Source organism: Cyprinodon variegatus, unplaced genomic scaffold, assembly GCF_000732505.1.
Source record: "Cyprinodon variegatus isolate N-32 unplaced genomic scaffold, C_variegatus-1.0 Scaffold39, whole genome shotgun sequence".
NCBI classification, from domain to species: Eukaryota; Metazoa; Chordata; class Actinopteri; order Cyprinodontiformes; family Cyprinodontidae; genus Cyprinodon; species Cyprinodon variegatus.
The window spans coordinates 1842488-1857043 of NW_015150492.1; the positions used below are offsets into that span (position 1 = coordinate 1842488).

General features: G+C 37.4%; 2 protein-coding genes across 3 annotated transcripts; one reads left to right on the forward strand and one right to left on the reverse strand.

The window, feature by feature from the left end:
* Positions 1-56: 56 nt before the first annotated feature.
* jmjd4 (jumonji domain containing 4) lies at positions 57-4759 on the reverse strand. 2 transcript variants are annotated; one of them, XM_015369843.1, is made up of 7 exons: positions 4247-4759; positions 4065-4147; positions 3809-3974; positions 2621-2746; positions 2272-2539; positions 629-775; positions 57-538 (listed from the first exon to the last, which is right to left on the reverse strand). In XM_015369843.1, the coding sequence occupies exons 1-7, from the start codon at positions 4315-4317 to the stop codon at positions 203-205; spliced, it is 1197 nt and encodes a 398-aa protein (XP_015225329.1). In that variant the 5' UTR covers positions 4318-4759; the 3' UTR covers positions 57-202. The 2 variants fall into 2 exon arrangements, with proteins under 2 accessions (XP_015225329.1, XP_015225328.1); XM_015369842.1 differs by having other exon boundaries at positions 4065-4756.
* Positions 4760-5389: 630 nt separating this feature from the next.
* On the forward strand, positions 5390-13609 carry snap47 (synaptosome associated protein 47kDa). Its single transcript, XM_015369877.1, has 4 exons — positions 5390-6393; positions 7899-8401; positions 8679-8809; positions 13238-13609. The coding sequence occupies exons 1-4, from the start codon at positions 5897-5899 to the stop codon at positions 13382-13384; spliced, it is 1278 nt and encodes a 425-aa protein (XP_015225363.1). The 5' UTR covers positions 5390-5896; the 3' UTR covers positions 13385-13609.
* Positions 13610-14556: the final 947 nt, after the last annotated feature.

A 14556-nucleotide genomic window follows, 5' to 3' on the forward strand; every position in this document is an offset into this window, starting at 1 on the left:
GTATAGAAATATAAAGGTGTTGAAGCATCGATTCTTATAAAAAAAAGACATTAAAAGTAACACAAACACTACTTTTATTCATGTTTGATCATCTTTCAGTGCAAATGCAAAATTCAGGCAGACAAGAATTCAGACAGCAGCGAACCCATTTGCTTTATTATAATAGTTTTCACTCAATGTGGATTTTGTTGAGATGGACACATTATTCCTGATAAAGGAGGTGCTGCCCTCTAGTGGCCTGTATAGTGTCTCTGATCTGTTGCAACATGGTCTCTAGTTGCAAATTTGACGTTGAATGATCAAGACGTTTGAAGTCCTCGTTGCACATCAGGCACTCGATAATGTGAGCGACTCTCTGTAGGTCAAACGCTGCGTGGTAAGGTCCAAGGGTGGTGAGGGTCTCTGAGAGATGTCGTGAGTAATCGGAGGAATCACCAGAGGAACAGGCATTCAAAAAGGCCATCCGATTTTCAGCAACGATCTTCAAAAATGAGGCAAATTCACTGTAATCAATGCCTGAGCAGGCTTTCATAATGACCTGAAAAGAGAATTGGCCAACAATCACAACTAAGTTTTAAGAAAAATGATTTGAATCGTATATTTAGAAACAATCTCATTCACACAGTACCTGGCAATGCTGATGCCATGAATCCATGGTGTTTCTCCATTCCTCTATCTCTTTTTGAACAGAAGACAGCTCATTTTGTAGGAACTGCCACATGATGTCAATATTGCAGCCATTAAGCCAATTATGATTAATGGAGATAGTATCCTCCTAGAAACAAAAGATCAACAATTCAAATGTGTATATTTACCTACAGGTTCATGTCAGTTATTTAGAGTAACATTGAAGGGTTAAATAACCTCATTAGTTCAATCTAAGAAGTTAGCTAATAGATTCTTAGTGATACATTTCAATTGTTTATTTCTTAGTTGCTGAGAAGGTAAATATGGTTGGGCCACTCCATAATATTAATATGGCTTACAGTCTGAGAAACCTGGATAAAATTAAGAGAATCACCAAAGTCTGATGATGAACAGAATATTTCCAGGCTAAAATGTAAGCAAATAATTTTCTCTGGAGTTTAACGTCAGAGTCTGGAGGTTTGGGGATGGGCCATGAATATATGTTGTTATAGGCACCTGAGCAATATCAACCTTGATAAAAGGATCAATACCTGATATAATGATGAAGATAAAAGAGGAAGAGGAGAATGAGAGACAGCAGACCAGCTGAAAGGCTGTTGCTGAAGCAACCTGGGTTTCCCTAACATCCGAGCAAAGATGCGGGCTGATCTTCTGCATGCACGCAGCTACTCCTGACCAGGTAATACTTGCACACACACATACTGTTGAGGAGGAAAATATTTGTGTATTTTTTTTTAGTTGTGCATTTGTGAGAAATCAAATATTTATACCTATTATTACAAATTTAGCGGTTAAAACAGATCCTTTCGCTTCAGCATTTTGAAACAGTGGTCCATGCCTTTTTAACCATTCGGCTGGATTACTGTAATGCACTTAATAAGGGTATTGTTGATTCATGCGTTTTCCAGATTCAGTGTGTACAGAATGCTGCTGCACGCCTTTTAACAGGTACAAGTAAATTGATCATATTTCCCCTATTTTAGCCTCATTACATTGACTGCCAGTGCATTTTATGATTGATTATTAAAAATCCTTTTAAAGCTCTTAATGGTCTTGCCCTTGTCCATACCTGTCTTAGCTGCTTCATCCCTACACACCCTCACGCTCCCTTAGATCAGCTGACCAGTTGTTACTGAGGATGTCAAAGACAAAACGCAAGCTCCGAGGGGGCTGTGCTTTTTCTGTTGCAGCTCCCTAAGCTGTGGAACGACCTTCCCTTGGCCATTAAACAGACCTCTTCACTTTCTGATTTTAAATCTCTTCTAAAGACCGATTTCTTTTCCTTGGCTTTTAACACAATCTGAGATGTTGACTTTGTCTTACTGCATTTCTTTTATTTTATTATTGCTTTTTATTTTACTATTACTTTTATACACTTTATTGTTTTTATGATTGTGTATAGCAAGTTGATCCTGTTGGAAGTGCTTTATAAATATGGTATTTTTCATAGCTCATAAGCCATAATCAAAGCTTACAGAAATGAACACTTTAAATATATCAGTGTCATCAATCAATACGGTTTAACTAATGAAACAAATTATTGAAAAAAGGGATATTCTTATTTTCAGAGGTGAATCTTTATAAACTGTAATGCATCTATGTTTTTTTTTTTCCACCTCTTACCAGATTGTAAACTTGATGGAACCAGCCGCTTGGCACAAAAATAATTTCACCAGCCTCTTGAATAATTTCAAGAGGCTGGCATGCTTCTTCGAACTGTGGGAAAAGGCCTCTGTCTTTGAGTTCAGCTGAAGTAACATCATACGGAAGGTTTCCATGGGTGTCTCGTAGAAAGTCCTCCTGACCCGGAGGATAGAGCAACCACTTTTTTCTCCCACAGATATTTGCAGACCAGCTGTATGAGCGGAATACATCAGCATGGAACGGCGTCCTGGAAAAAAAAGAACAATTAAAAAAAAGGTAACCCCTTTGCCAAGTTATTTTTTTAGATGATAAATGAACATTTTTCTACCATGAGCCTTTGGGTCCCATGTAGACGAACCGATAGTCATCCACATCCAGTGTATCCCAATATTCATTAAGCCAATCGGAGGAAAAGAATATTGGTGTGATGTAAACATTATGGTCTGGAAAATCCCTGTAGAAATATATTAACATGAATAACTGGAAATAACCAGCTGGAAACACTAGAACAGGTTTTAGCCAGTATAAGATTTTCATAGTATCATAACCCAAAGTAACTTATATTTTAGCTCAAAAATATAACGTTATTGCTTTTTAACCACAAAACACGCCTAAATCAGAGCCCATCTTGGTTTGGTTCATTTTTTTTTTTTAAACACCTATCAAGGGATCTTTGTCCAATTTGTCGACTTGCTCTAGTACGAACTGCCAGAATTGACAGAGACTCCTGGATATGTGTGTATCAGTGCTGGATAACTGAAAATTTAGGCATAATTGCCTTTATGACGGAGAAGCAAAACCTAATGCTTCTATATTCAATAGTTTTAATATTTATAATACTGATAGATCAATGACAGGATCTCCTGCTAAACTAATTAAACATGCCAAATACTTTTATACCTGATATTTATATTAAGTGAATAGCAAGGTGAATCTTGTTAGTTAGGCTATCTGCAGCTGCAATCAGTCAATTGAACAATTCAAAATATTGCACATTAACCATGTTTTCATAACATTACCATGGCTCATTAAATCTATCATGACTAATATATATAAATGTTTTCTGTTACGTTAGAAAGGAATGGATTTCCCTTTTTTAAACCATATAATCTAGTTTCAGATACCAATAATATCAAATTCAATTGAAATATAAACATACCTACTCAGCCTAGGTTATATTTTAGAAAAGTAATAACTTGCATCTTAAACTCCGAACTTTGTTTACTTGATTGGTTTGTTTCTAGGCTAAATATTTCTTACCAATTTAATTGACATGACTGACTGCTACCTTTAGTGTGAATAAAAATAAATTCACAAGCTAATAAAGGACATCTAGTAAGTTCAACCTCAGAAAAGTAGAGCAATCTTCAAAGTTTGGTTGTAAAATGATTCATGCCATTTTTTAAAGAAAATATAATAGACCTTTGTTGCTCTGTCAGACTACTGTTAGAATATGATTTTGATAACACTAAACACACGCAGACACAAACTATATTATTTTGGATGAGTATTATACCTTGACATATGCCAGTCTTTAAGATAGAGGCATCCTTTGGGTGAAGAGTGTCCATTCTGGATGTACTCCTTCCAGTAATGTATGAATTCTTTAAATGGCATTAATTGTTTAGGGTTTGCATTGTATTCTTTTGCATTGCAGTTTGCAACTGGGACAGAAGTCTCATCTGTAATAAAAAAAAGGTGCAATTAAAGAATATAAGTTCATATGATGGTATCCGTTCAAGCTGATTATTCAAAAAAAAATCCTTATTTACCAAACTCTTGCAGCAGGTTCTGAAAATGTGGTTTCCCCTCCTCTGTCACCCACTGTTTCCTACACTTCCAGTTCTCTGTGAACCTTTTAGAAAACATGCACGGGTGATTAGGCAGCAAGTACTTCTTGAAAAACTTAGAGTAGTTTAGCTCCTTGTCTATGTAGTCAACAAAATGAGAGGACCAGAACTGCTCGTAGGACTGTCTCGGGATTTTGACAAGGCTGCAGCAGTTGTGGTAGGCGTCTCTGTCCATCGTGTTAAACCAGACCCCGGCTAACTGGCTACCGACGTTAGCATTAAACTGTTACGCCGAAAAGCAATCGACGAGATTAAAATTAAAATACGTCCACGTCCGATTTAGTTACATTTAAAATACATATTTCACGCGCTGTCTTTTTTTTCCCCCTGTACGACAACAAATCACCATATGAATGCTATTTCCCGACGACGCAATGTAACACCGAGACTTTGGTTATGTCAACAATTTCGTTCCTTAAATGCTAACGCTGCAAATGCTCATTCGAAATTAAAAATACAACCGCCGTCACAGCCGTTATTGTCCCCCTTTATTGTCCTAGGAACCGTGACTTTTCACTGTTTCGTGCGGACCATAGACCTAGAAGAACGCACGCTGCTTATGGGTGTCCATTAGCTTACGTCAACCGCACCGCCATGTTGCGAGTGGCATGTTCTGTTCAACTGTTTTCCAGTTACAATTAAGATATTATTACTATTAGTAATATTAGCAGTAGCAGTGGTAGGATTATTATTTATTTTGATATACCTCCAGGGTAAAAACATGACTAAATGACTTAACAACAGCACTTAATATTATTGATTAATGCAGAATTGCTTACCTTCATATCTAGTTGTCAAAAGTAAAATAGTTTAACAGTATTAGACGAAAGTAATCTACAATGTTATAAAATCAAGAAAGCTTCTACCATTTTGATTCTTAAAAAAAGGAAAAAAAAATGTTAGAATTGTAAATATACAGTCATATGTTTATATTACTATTTTTTATGTATTTATTACTGTTTTCAAGGCTGCACTTTAAAAAATGATATTGTCTAGAGCTGTTTTAAACGAAATTTCCTTTTGTTTACACTATATACAAAATGACAAAACCTAAGTCTTAGTGGGCTAAGCCCGATCAATGACGCAATATATTGAGTATTTACTTTAAAATTCAAGAGTCCTTTTGTGTTTTGTTTTTTTCCCTTTTCTTTTTATTCAATTACTTTGTTCTACAATCTGATATTTTTGTTTTCTAATTGTATATAGGTTCTCTGTATGATTCTATTTGTAATATTAAACATAGTGTGCTCAGCTTCTTAAGATATTCAATTTACAATTTTGTAGAATTGTTTTGATATTTGACATTGGCAATACTTTGATTCTCCAATAAAAAAAAGTCTTAGTGGGCTGTCTAGCCACTCGCAATATGGCGGACACGGTCACGCATGCGTTCACAGCTGAGTGTGACATCACTTCCATCATAAACAGGAAGAAAACGAGGCAACGTCATGCTCAGGCTAATGTTTACGCTGTACAGTATACTGCGAGAAAAAGATCTAGAACTAAGACAGGCATTGTAATTTAATTACAAAGGTGCGGGTGAAAAATAACGAATCTGCCTGATTGGAAGCGTCCCCGGAAGTCAGCGTTTTTCCTGGGTTACTTTGAAGGAAGGATGTTCCCAATTAGGAAACGCAGATTACCAAAGACAGCAAAGTCGTGATATAAATTTACATTTACTTGCCAGCATATATATGCCAACACAGTAGTTAATTTGACTTTTACTTAGGTGATCTCGCTCATCTGCCTTTAAGATGAGCCGGGATGCTCCCATCCACACCTGGCCTGGCTCTTATTACATGAACAGTGAGAGGAGGTGGGAGAGCGGAACTCTGACCCTCACCAGGACCATTGTGCGCTTCATCTCAAGCCAGAGCAAGGAGTGCATCGCCAGTTTCCATCTATCCAGGATCATGGAGATAAAGATGGAGTCCTCTAGTTTCATCTTCAGTACCCTGACTGTGCTGGAGGAGGGAAACGTCAAACATTGGTTTGGTTCCCTCAAACCCAACAGGTTGGCGGTTTTTAACGTGCTGGAGCATTTCTGGAGGGAAAGGCTCCTTTCCCCCACCTCAGAGGTTCGGGGGGCTGAGTGTCAACCTTCTAAGGGAAGGGAGCTTATCAAGCTGGTGGCTGGGGCCCAGAGAAGACTGGAGGACACCGGGATAGTCCTCAGTCACCAGGGAGAGCAGTTTGACAACATGGTGCAGGGATTGGAGAAGATCGACTCTGATCTCGGTGTTGCTGATAAGTAATTACCATGTTTTCTTTCCATTTAAACATGTATGATGGCACTAAATGGATGTTCTGTTTAAAAAAAAACAAAACAAAATGAAAACAGTATGAAATGTATAGCCTCATGCAGCATATTGCAAAGGATGCTTGCTTTTTAACTTAAAAAAAATGCTTACAACCCCAGACTTTAATGTATTATATATTTTATATTTTGAACCAACATAAACTAGTAAACTCCTATGAAGTATGTTATGGAAAGCTCTGTGTTTACACCTTGAAGCTTTCTCTTTTCAGTTCTTTTCTTCAGAAGAGATCACTTTGAGCAAACTTGTTAAATAACACTTCATGATGTTTATGCATTAAATATCCAGGAGACATTACAATAGGTTTTTATAGAATTGTAATCTTACTCAGATCAAAGAAGTTACTTTGATTTACAGAAGGCAGCGCTTACCAATCAGGCTTACCTCTCCTGAAGCAGCCCTGAATCACCATTAAAGAGGCATTTTATACAACTCCAGTGTGCCATATCATCACATCTTACATGTTTGCAGATGAGGAGACATCCAATGCTCCAGCCTTATTAAAATATTACACAGTGTCCCAGATAAAAACAGAGAATTCACTGTTAAAAATGATACACTCTATGCCCCCATCTCATTCTCAAATCTCTGTTATGTACATAATGAAGATGATAACTATATATCCGGTATATCAGGACAGAAGAACTGTTCTAATCAATAATCCACTTAGGAAAAGAAATCATTCTGACACACAACAGGCTGGTAATATTAGGTATTAACAGACTCACATGTCATTGATAATAATATTCCTAACAATTAGAAGTAAAAATGATCCACACCAATCCTGTCTAGTACTGACTGTAGAGGTTTGATGTCCCATAGCAGGATGGATCTCCATCCAATTCATGTCTTTTGGAGCATATAACAGGTTTTTGCAGGATTACCATACACAGTTTCTTATAACTTTTTTTTTCCCCTTCAAACTTGGCTTTCATTTTACCACTCCTCCAGGAAGGAATGGTTGTGTCGTGTGCGGCTAATTGTTGCCCTTTAAACAGAATCTCCCACCTGAGCTGTAGATCTAAGCCACTCCCTCAAGCGCCATTAATCATGAGCCACCATTAGCATCATTTTCTGCTCCTCTGATTATTTTTCTCTATCTTTTCAGTTTCAGTCATGTCTTGTTAGGATTGCAGTTGGCCTTACTTGTTGCATTCTTTTTGGTGGATTACTGCGTTAAATTCTGCTGTAAAAATCTACAGTGCTTAGACTTGGTTTTATTTATGGCATTAGAGTAGATGTGGGTAAATAGAAATGAATTTCTTATAACATTTTTATTTGATAAGAAATCTAAAAAACACTTGTTCATAATTTTGAATTCTATTGATGATTTATTACTAATGTGAAATCTTTCTAAAGCATATATGAGTTTGTGGCTGTAATGTGACAAGGTTTACAAATACGCTCATGGTACTGTACATTATTTGCTTCTTTTCAGATTTCTCTCAGAACTTGAGTCTCCTTCCTGGTGGCCTTTTAGTAAACTCAACTGGAAGTTTCAGCAGGATGCCAAAGCTGAGGACGCTGCCAAGGCGGCAGCTGCAATCTCATCGGGCAAAGTCTCTAGCAGGAGCAAGGTGATTGCAAGCATCCCGGCAGTGCTGTCCAAAGGCGGAGACTCGGAATTAAAGCCTGGATGTTTGGTGGTGCTGGTTTCCTCATTGGAGGCACAAGATACCAACTGCCACCTCCTCCATCGATTTGAACGGAACGAAATTGATGAAATTAGGGTGCACAATCCCTACGAGATCACAGTTAGACAGAGGTTTATAGGAAAACCAGATATATGTTATAGATTCTTGTCAGCCAAGATGCCAGAGGTCTTGTCCGTGTTAGAGATGCAGTACAAAAAGAAGATGGAGTTGACAAGGGAATACGAAGCCTTTAAGGCAACTCAGCTGGCATCTCCTTCCATCAAAGAAGGGACAAACTGGAATGAAGGTAAAACAGTTGTTTTGATTTCCTCTGCCATGCTTTAGCAGATTTGACCACTGAGTGGCAGTAGTGATCTGTGTTCTCAGCTTGCTGCATCCAGAAATTAAGTCACATGCAAAAACATTTCATCATGGCTAATGGTGTTTCTTTGTGACAGAAATATAATTTAATGAGTCACTTCACCCTGATTGCCTCAGTTTTCTGCACATTGAGTTTGCTGTCTGGATTTTTTTTAAATAAAAAAACAAACTGTATGCACTTTTTCACCACCTCCACCCAATAGAAGCAGGTTTGATGCAGAGGTGCCAAGACACTGAGCTCCCAGTGGAGGTCCCGGCAGGAGAGCTGTCCCAGTTGCAGGTGCAAGTTCTCCAGCCATCTGTCAGTCAGGCTGAGGCCCAGGAACTCAAACAGGTGAGAAAGCTGGATTTCCAAGGCCTGTATAAAAATATAACGGCTCTACTGGGGCTTAAAGCAGTTCCATATTTGTAAAAACAAGACAGGTGGCAGTAATGAAAAGGCCCACATGTAGTCTGCATAGTGTCACAAAAACGACGCATGCTGTTATTGTAAATAAGCTTACATTTAACAGCAACACATATTTTTCATCTTTCCATTCCAATCCACAATCTGCTGCTGTGATTTATTTTATTTTTTTATCCCATGTCTTTGAAATGTTATTTGGTGAGCCCACAAACCAAAAGTCCATCCTGGGTTTAAGAGAGGAAAAGAAGTACGGTCAGTTATTTGGTCAGTGCCTTTTCCACTCAGTACCTCACAGTGCTGAGAGCTGTTACAGACATGGTCTGTGGTGGCAAACTCTAAACAGTGACGCAAATTCAGGCGTTTTACGCTGACATTTTTTTTCTCTTATGTTTGTGACTCACTACTTGAGGTTTCTGAGAGCTTGAAACTATATGTGAAACTTACAGTAAGCCATTTCTTTCATAAGTTTAGGCCATATGCAAGACTAAAATAAATAAAAAAAATATCCTACAGTATACACTCACCAGACGCTTTTTAAGGTGCACTTGTTCAGTTGCTTGATAACAATAGTATTAAATAACCTAAACATCGGCTATTTGTTACATTAAGGTATCTAGATATGGTGGGGTTCAGAGGGAACTGCAGGATGAGAAAGAGATGAAGTTTATGTCAATTTTAAAATGTTGATGTTGGGGGTCAGACAGGCTGCTCAAGTATTTCAGAAACTGGCGATCTGAGATAATCATTCACCTTCATCTGATATTTATTGAAAACAGTATTAAAAAGGTATACATATTTATTGAGGGCCATTAAGAAAACTTGATATCAGAGTAGAATTGACAGGATGGGCATGGCGGAATAGGAGTTAAACAACCACTACAACCAAGAACATAATCTCTGAACACATCCAACCTTGAAGCAGATGAGTTAGAGCAGCAGAACACCTCACTGAGTGCCCTTCTTGTCAGCTATGAAAAGCAAACCTACCGTAGGCTCAAATCACACCGATTCACCTAAGACTGATTTGAGTCAGCTACAACCCCCATATAGTAGATTAAGAAATTGATTTACAGATTAAAGCACAATCCCTTCTTCCTTTTAATGGTAGTCTAGGCTGATGATAGTGGTTTAGCAGTACAATGGTTTATCATGGCACACTTTGGGCCTTTAGTACCAGCTGAGCTTCTTTCAAACTCCATAGCCTACCTTATCATGATGAGCATTTCCACCCTGCTGACCATAGAGTAACTTCTGATAGATGCTTCACATGTCTCAGATAAACTAACTGGTTTTCTTGAAAGTATTACTGAGTTTTAGTCTACTTAAATTACATCTATGGTTACCAGATCTCAGTCCTATAAAAGAAGCATGGGATGCAATGGAGCCAGCAAATCTACAGAAATTTGTGATGGTATCCTGTCGTTTGAAGTCAAAATCATGGAGGTTTCCTTGTTCGTTTTTTGTGCCATGGAGGGTGGTTCTTAAGGCAAAAGTGGTAATAAAATGACCAGTCAGTTTAAGTCTCCCTATCCTGTCCAAGCTCATATAATAGCATGTGTGAAACCAGACTGGAAGCTGAAGTCCCCTAAAGTTTCCTAGACCAACCCGTTGTCATAGTATTAGGTTTAATTGTTCAAAGGAGTCCTTGATAGGGCTGCAGTATCTTTTGAACGCACTTAATGAATATGCACCTATCTCTGTGATTCATTGTTATGACCCTTTGCTATAAGTTTTATTAAATATTACACAGCACTAACTCTGTCTTATAACTCTCGTTTAAAAGCATTAACAGTGCTGGCTTGGTCGTAAAGCTTGGATCGCCTGTTGTGCTTTTAAATGTTTTATTGTTCTCTGCTGATAATGGCTCACAGTTGAAAGGCTGCCAGTTAAAGAACTCTTTGCAGTTGCAGTGTGCACGCCCTGCTCTTAATATAATTCAACATGAGACTCAAGTTGTATACAAATCCCCTGTTTTAAGGCCTTGATAAAGTGCATTTACCTGTACTTATTTTATCCAGGTGTTAGAGACTTAGCAGGAAGTACAACAAAGCATTGACATTTGTTTTTAAAGCATCAAAGCGTGTGTTTGGAAAGATTTAAGACATGCTGTTGGAGCAAGGGATTTGTATCCTTGTGTTGCAACTTTCATTTCAGTATTTTTAGCTTTACACACTTCCAACATTTCTGGCACAACTTCACCAATTTCCAAGGTGCATGTGAGGTAAAAACTCACCCACCCACTGTATTTGAAACCAAGGCGTTTCATCTTGTGGCCCTCTTCAGGGTCATAAACACATTTATTTCTTTTTAACTTCGTATGTGAATTGACCTCGAGGTATAATGCTGTCATGTCAACCTGATTGGGAAGTCCCAGACCTCAGTGAGTGAATGCATGTGCTTCTTGGAGTGTATTGACATTATCCGCTTTCTGATTCACTGTGTGTGGCTGTTTAATGCCCATGTGAAATGTCCACAGACAGTAGCTGGTGGAACCTGACCTAATGTCAGCCACCACATGAGTATGGTTTGCATGAATGTGTATAATAAAATAATACAAGTTTAGACACAAGGGTGGTGGAGTTGGGAGTGTTTATTAGATTTGCTTGGCAGAGTTTGGTATATCTAAACTTTCCCATAAATCATGACAAACATGGTTTTTATACCATTGACATGTAGTTACAATACTCCATAAACCAACAAAAAGTAGAAGATAAACAATATTGTTTGGCAAAAGAGGGTCTAACACTCTTTTCTTAGTGCATTCTGAGGTTTTGGTTGCTGAATATTTTTTTTATTCGTCAGCGTGACTAACCGATGTTGCATCACAGAACAGGAGAAAGTATATTTTGGGAAACTGGAGAACAAATATTATGCTATTTGAAATTATTACACTTTTTAATGTAATTATTTGCATTGATTTTTACACGAACCAAAATGTCATCCCTCTACCAAAAGTTTCAAACCCCTCAGACTTTTTCCACATAACAACCACACATTTCGAATGATTCAATTGGGATTTTAAATTATTAGACCAAGGCAGTTGGAAACGTGAATTTAAAAGATTATCAAGGAAGTGCTGATTAAATAAAGTGGTGTGTTTTTATATGATCCTCCCTAATCTTTTCTTTTTTTGGGTCAAAGTTCTGCTGCAGTAAGAGGTCTATGTTTTTTGTGCAATAAGAGGAGTTTATTTCTACCAACTTTTCACCAACTATTGACTGAATTTTTTTCCGATTCATCCACAAAGAACAGCTAAGGTTATGCTGTGATCAATGAAGCACATAGCAACACTTAACATGTAACAAGTGATGGAGATGAGAGCACAAAAACAACTAAGAGTTTTTTCTCCTTGAAAATCATTTTCCAAACATCAATTTATTTTTATTTATATTCTGACCAAATATTTTCTGTCAAAACTTTTCCAGCAGCCTGAAATAACATCAGTTTTTGCATTCATAGGGATTTTTTTTTCTCTCTAATATTGATTTTACTTTTAAAATTATTTTCCCCTTTCAGATCGCATTTTTTTTCCCTTGAATTTAATTAAAAGACAAAATAACTCTGTACACTTTATATATAAGTATCTTAAAGTGGTACAAACTAAAGAAGAAATATTATGTGATATTAGGGCTGAAACAATTAATCATGATTAATCAATTATTGAAATAACCGTCAAATGATTTAGTAATCGATTAATCGTTAACTGAATTATAGAGCCTGCAAAACATGCCTTAAACTGACAAAGCAACCCACTTACAGGTCCACCCCATTAAAATACAAATTTCACCTGCTTTGCAGATCAAATGTATGTATGCTAACAAGTTTTTGGTAAAAAATAAGTTAAATTTGGCCTCACCTTACCAGAGTGCTTTCATCTCATATTTTTCTCCTTTACAGGCACACTGTGTAACTTTTCAACACCAGGGACGGTATACCTGTAACTCCAAGTGTTTTGCCTCAATTAAACATAGAAAATAATAACAAAGATTTTATACTATTTTTATTTGTTTTACTATAATTTTTTTCACTATTTAATTATATACTATCTTGTACCATTTTATTTCAAAGACTGGATACTAGGAGCAAAGTGTTAACTTACCAGTCTAATAATACAGTTGAGTTGATATATGTGGTTTTGGCTAAATTTAAATCAGTTCCATGTATGCCGATGTTTACTAAGGCTCTGTATGGCCAACATGTAGTACACTGAAACTGATTTACAGTTAGGTGATTTTAGCCTATTCATCCATTATTATATTATTACTTTGTAACCTGGTGTCTCACTCGGCTGATTTGTAGCAAAAATATTCACACAACTGAGTGTATGCTCCTGTGTGGTTTTCTGTTTGTGAGCAGATGCTGATGCAGCTGAAGAACCTCGCACTGGAGGCGGAGACTGAATTGGAACGGCAGGATGAAGTCCTGGACGTCCTGACGAGTTCAACGGACCGAGCCACCATGCAAATTGGGAAGCACACATATCGCATGAGAAAATTGCTGTAGTCCTGACTGATGAGAAAAATGAAGCATGCTCCATCATGTGCCTCAGAGGGCTTTCTGCTTAAAGAAACCATTAAAGACTCTCACATGATCCTAAGATTCAGCGGAACTTAATGTTATTATGCAGGGGGCTATAATTTCTAGTCAAGAGGGAATGCTTAAGCATTCCCACTTATTGTTTTTCTGTTTTCCTTTATTATTATTATTCCGTACGTTTTTGATCGTTTAACTAGTTCCGCAGTTTTCAGCCCATTTCAACAAATTTGGTATCAAAACGTTCAGCTTGTTCAGGAGAATGATGCTATATCTTTTGGTAAAGATATTTTTTGTAGTTTTCGCGATATTCAGCCTTTTCTGCGATTTTCGGCCCCATTAAAATGCATGTAGAATTTTCAGATTTCTGCAAAATTCAGCTAAAACTTCAATATCTTTGACCTTTAACTACTTCAGCATACTTTCAGCTAGAAACACCATTCAACTTTTAAAATGTTTCTGTATCTTTCTGCTATTACGTTTAACTCAGCTTTTTGCTAACTTTTACAGTTTTACTTCAGTGAAGCTTCGAACTTTAAAAGAAATTTTAAAGATTTTCAGATTTATAATGGAAGTCGATGGACGGAATTCTTCAGCTGTCAGAGTGCGAGCTCTAGCTTTTGAGCTGTTCTGGTTTTTCCGAACAAATTCTTCTCACTCCCTCATTTTTCACTCAATTGAAATACATTTTACATCAAAACGTAGGCATTTTTGTCAGGATTCAGCAAATGTTACCCTCATTTGTCGGGGGGGGGGGGGTTTACAGTTTTCCTGCAGTTTGGCCCAGACCGCGAAGAAGTCCACACTTCCCCAAAAGAAATCCAATGAGAGACTTTCCAAAAATCACAGCGTTGTCAAGGTAACCAAGCTTCAAAGGGATTTTACCTCTGCCACTTTAAACAGCACATTTTAATCTAATGGAGGGAGACAACACTGATTTAACATTTGGTGGATACAATATGACTACTGGCCATGACCCTTCCCTTCACATGCAACCCTGATAGACTTTCAAAATAAGACTTCGGGGACCCTACAAAATAAAAGCCCCTACATTAAACTCATATTTTTTTTCCCCCAGCATATGGCTCAACATTATGACCTAAACTCAACCACTTTTTTTTTAAATTAGACTCAAGGGGGCT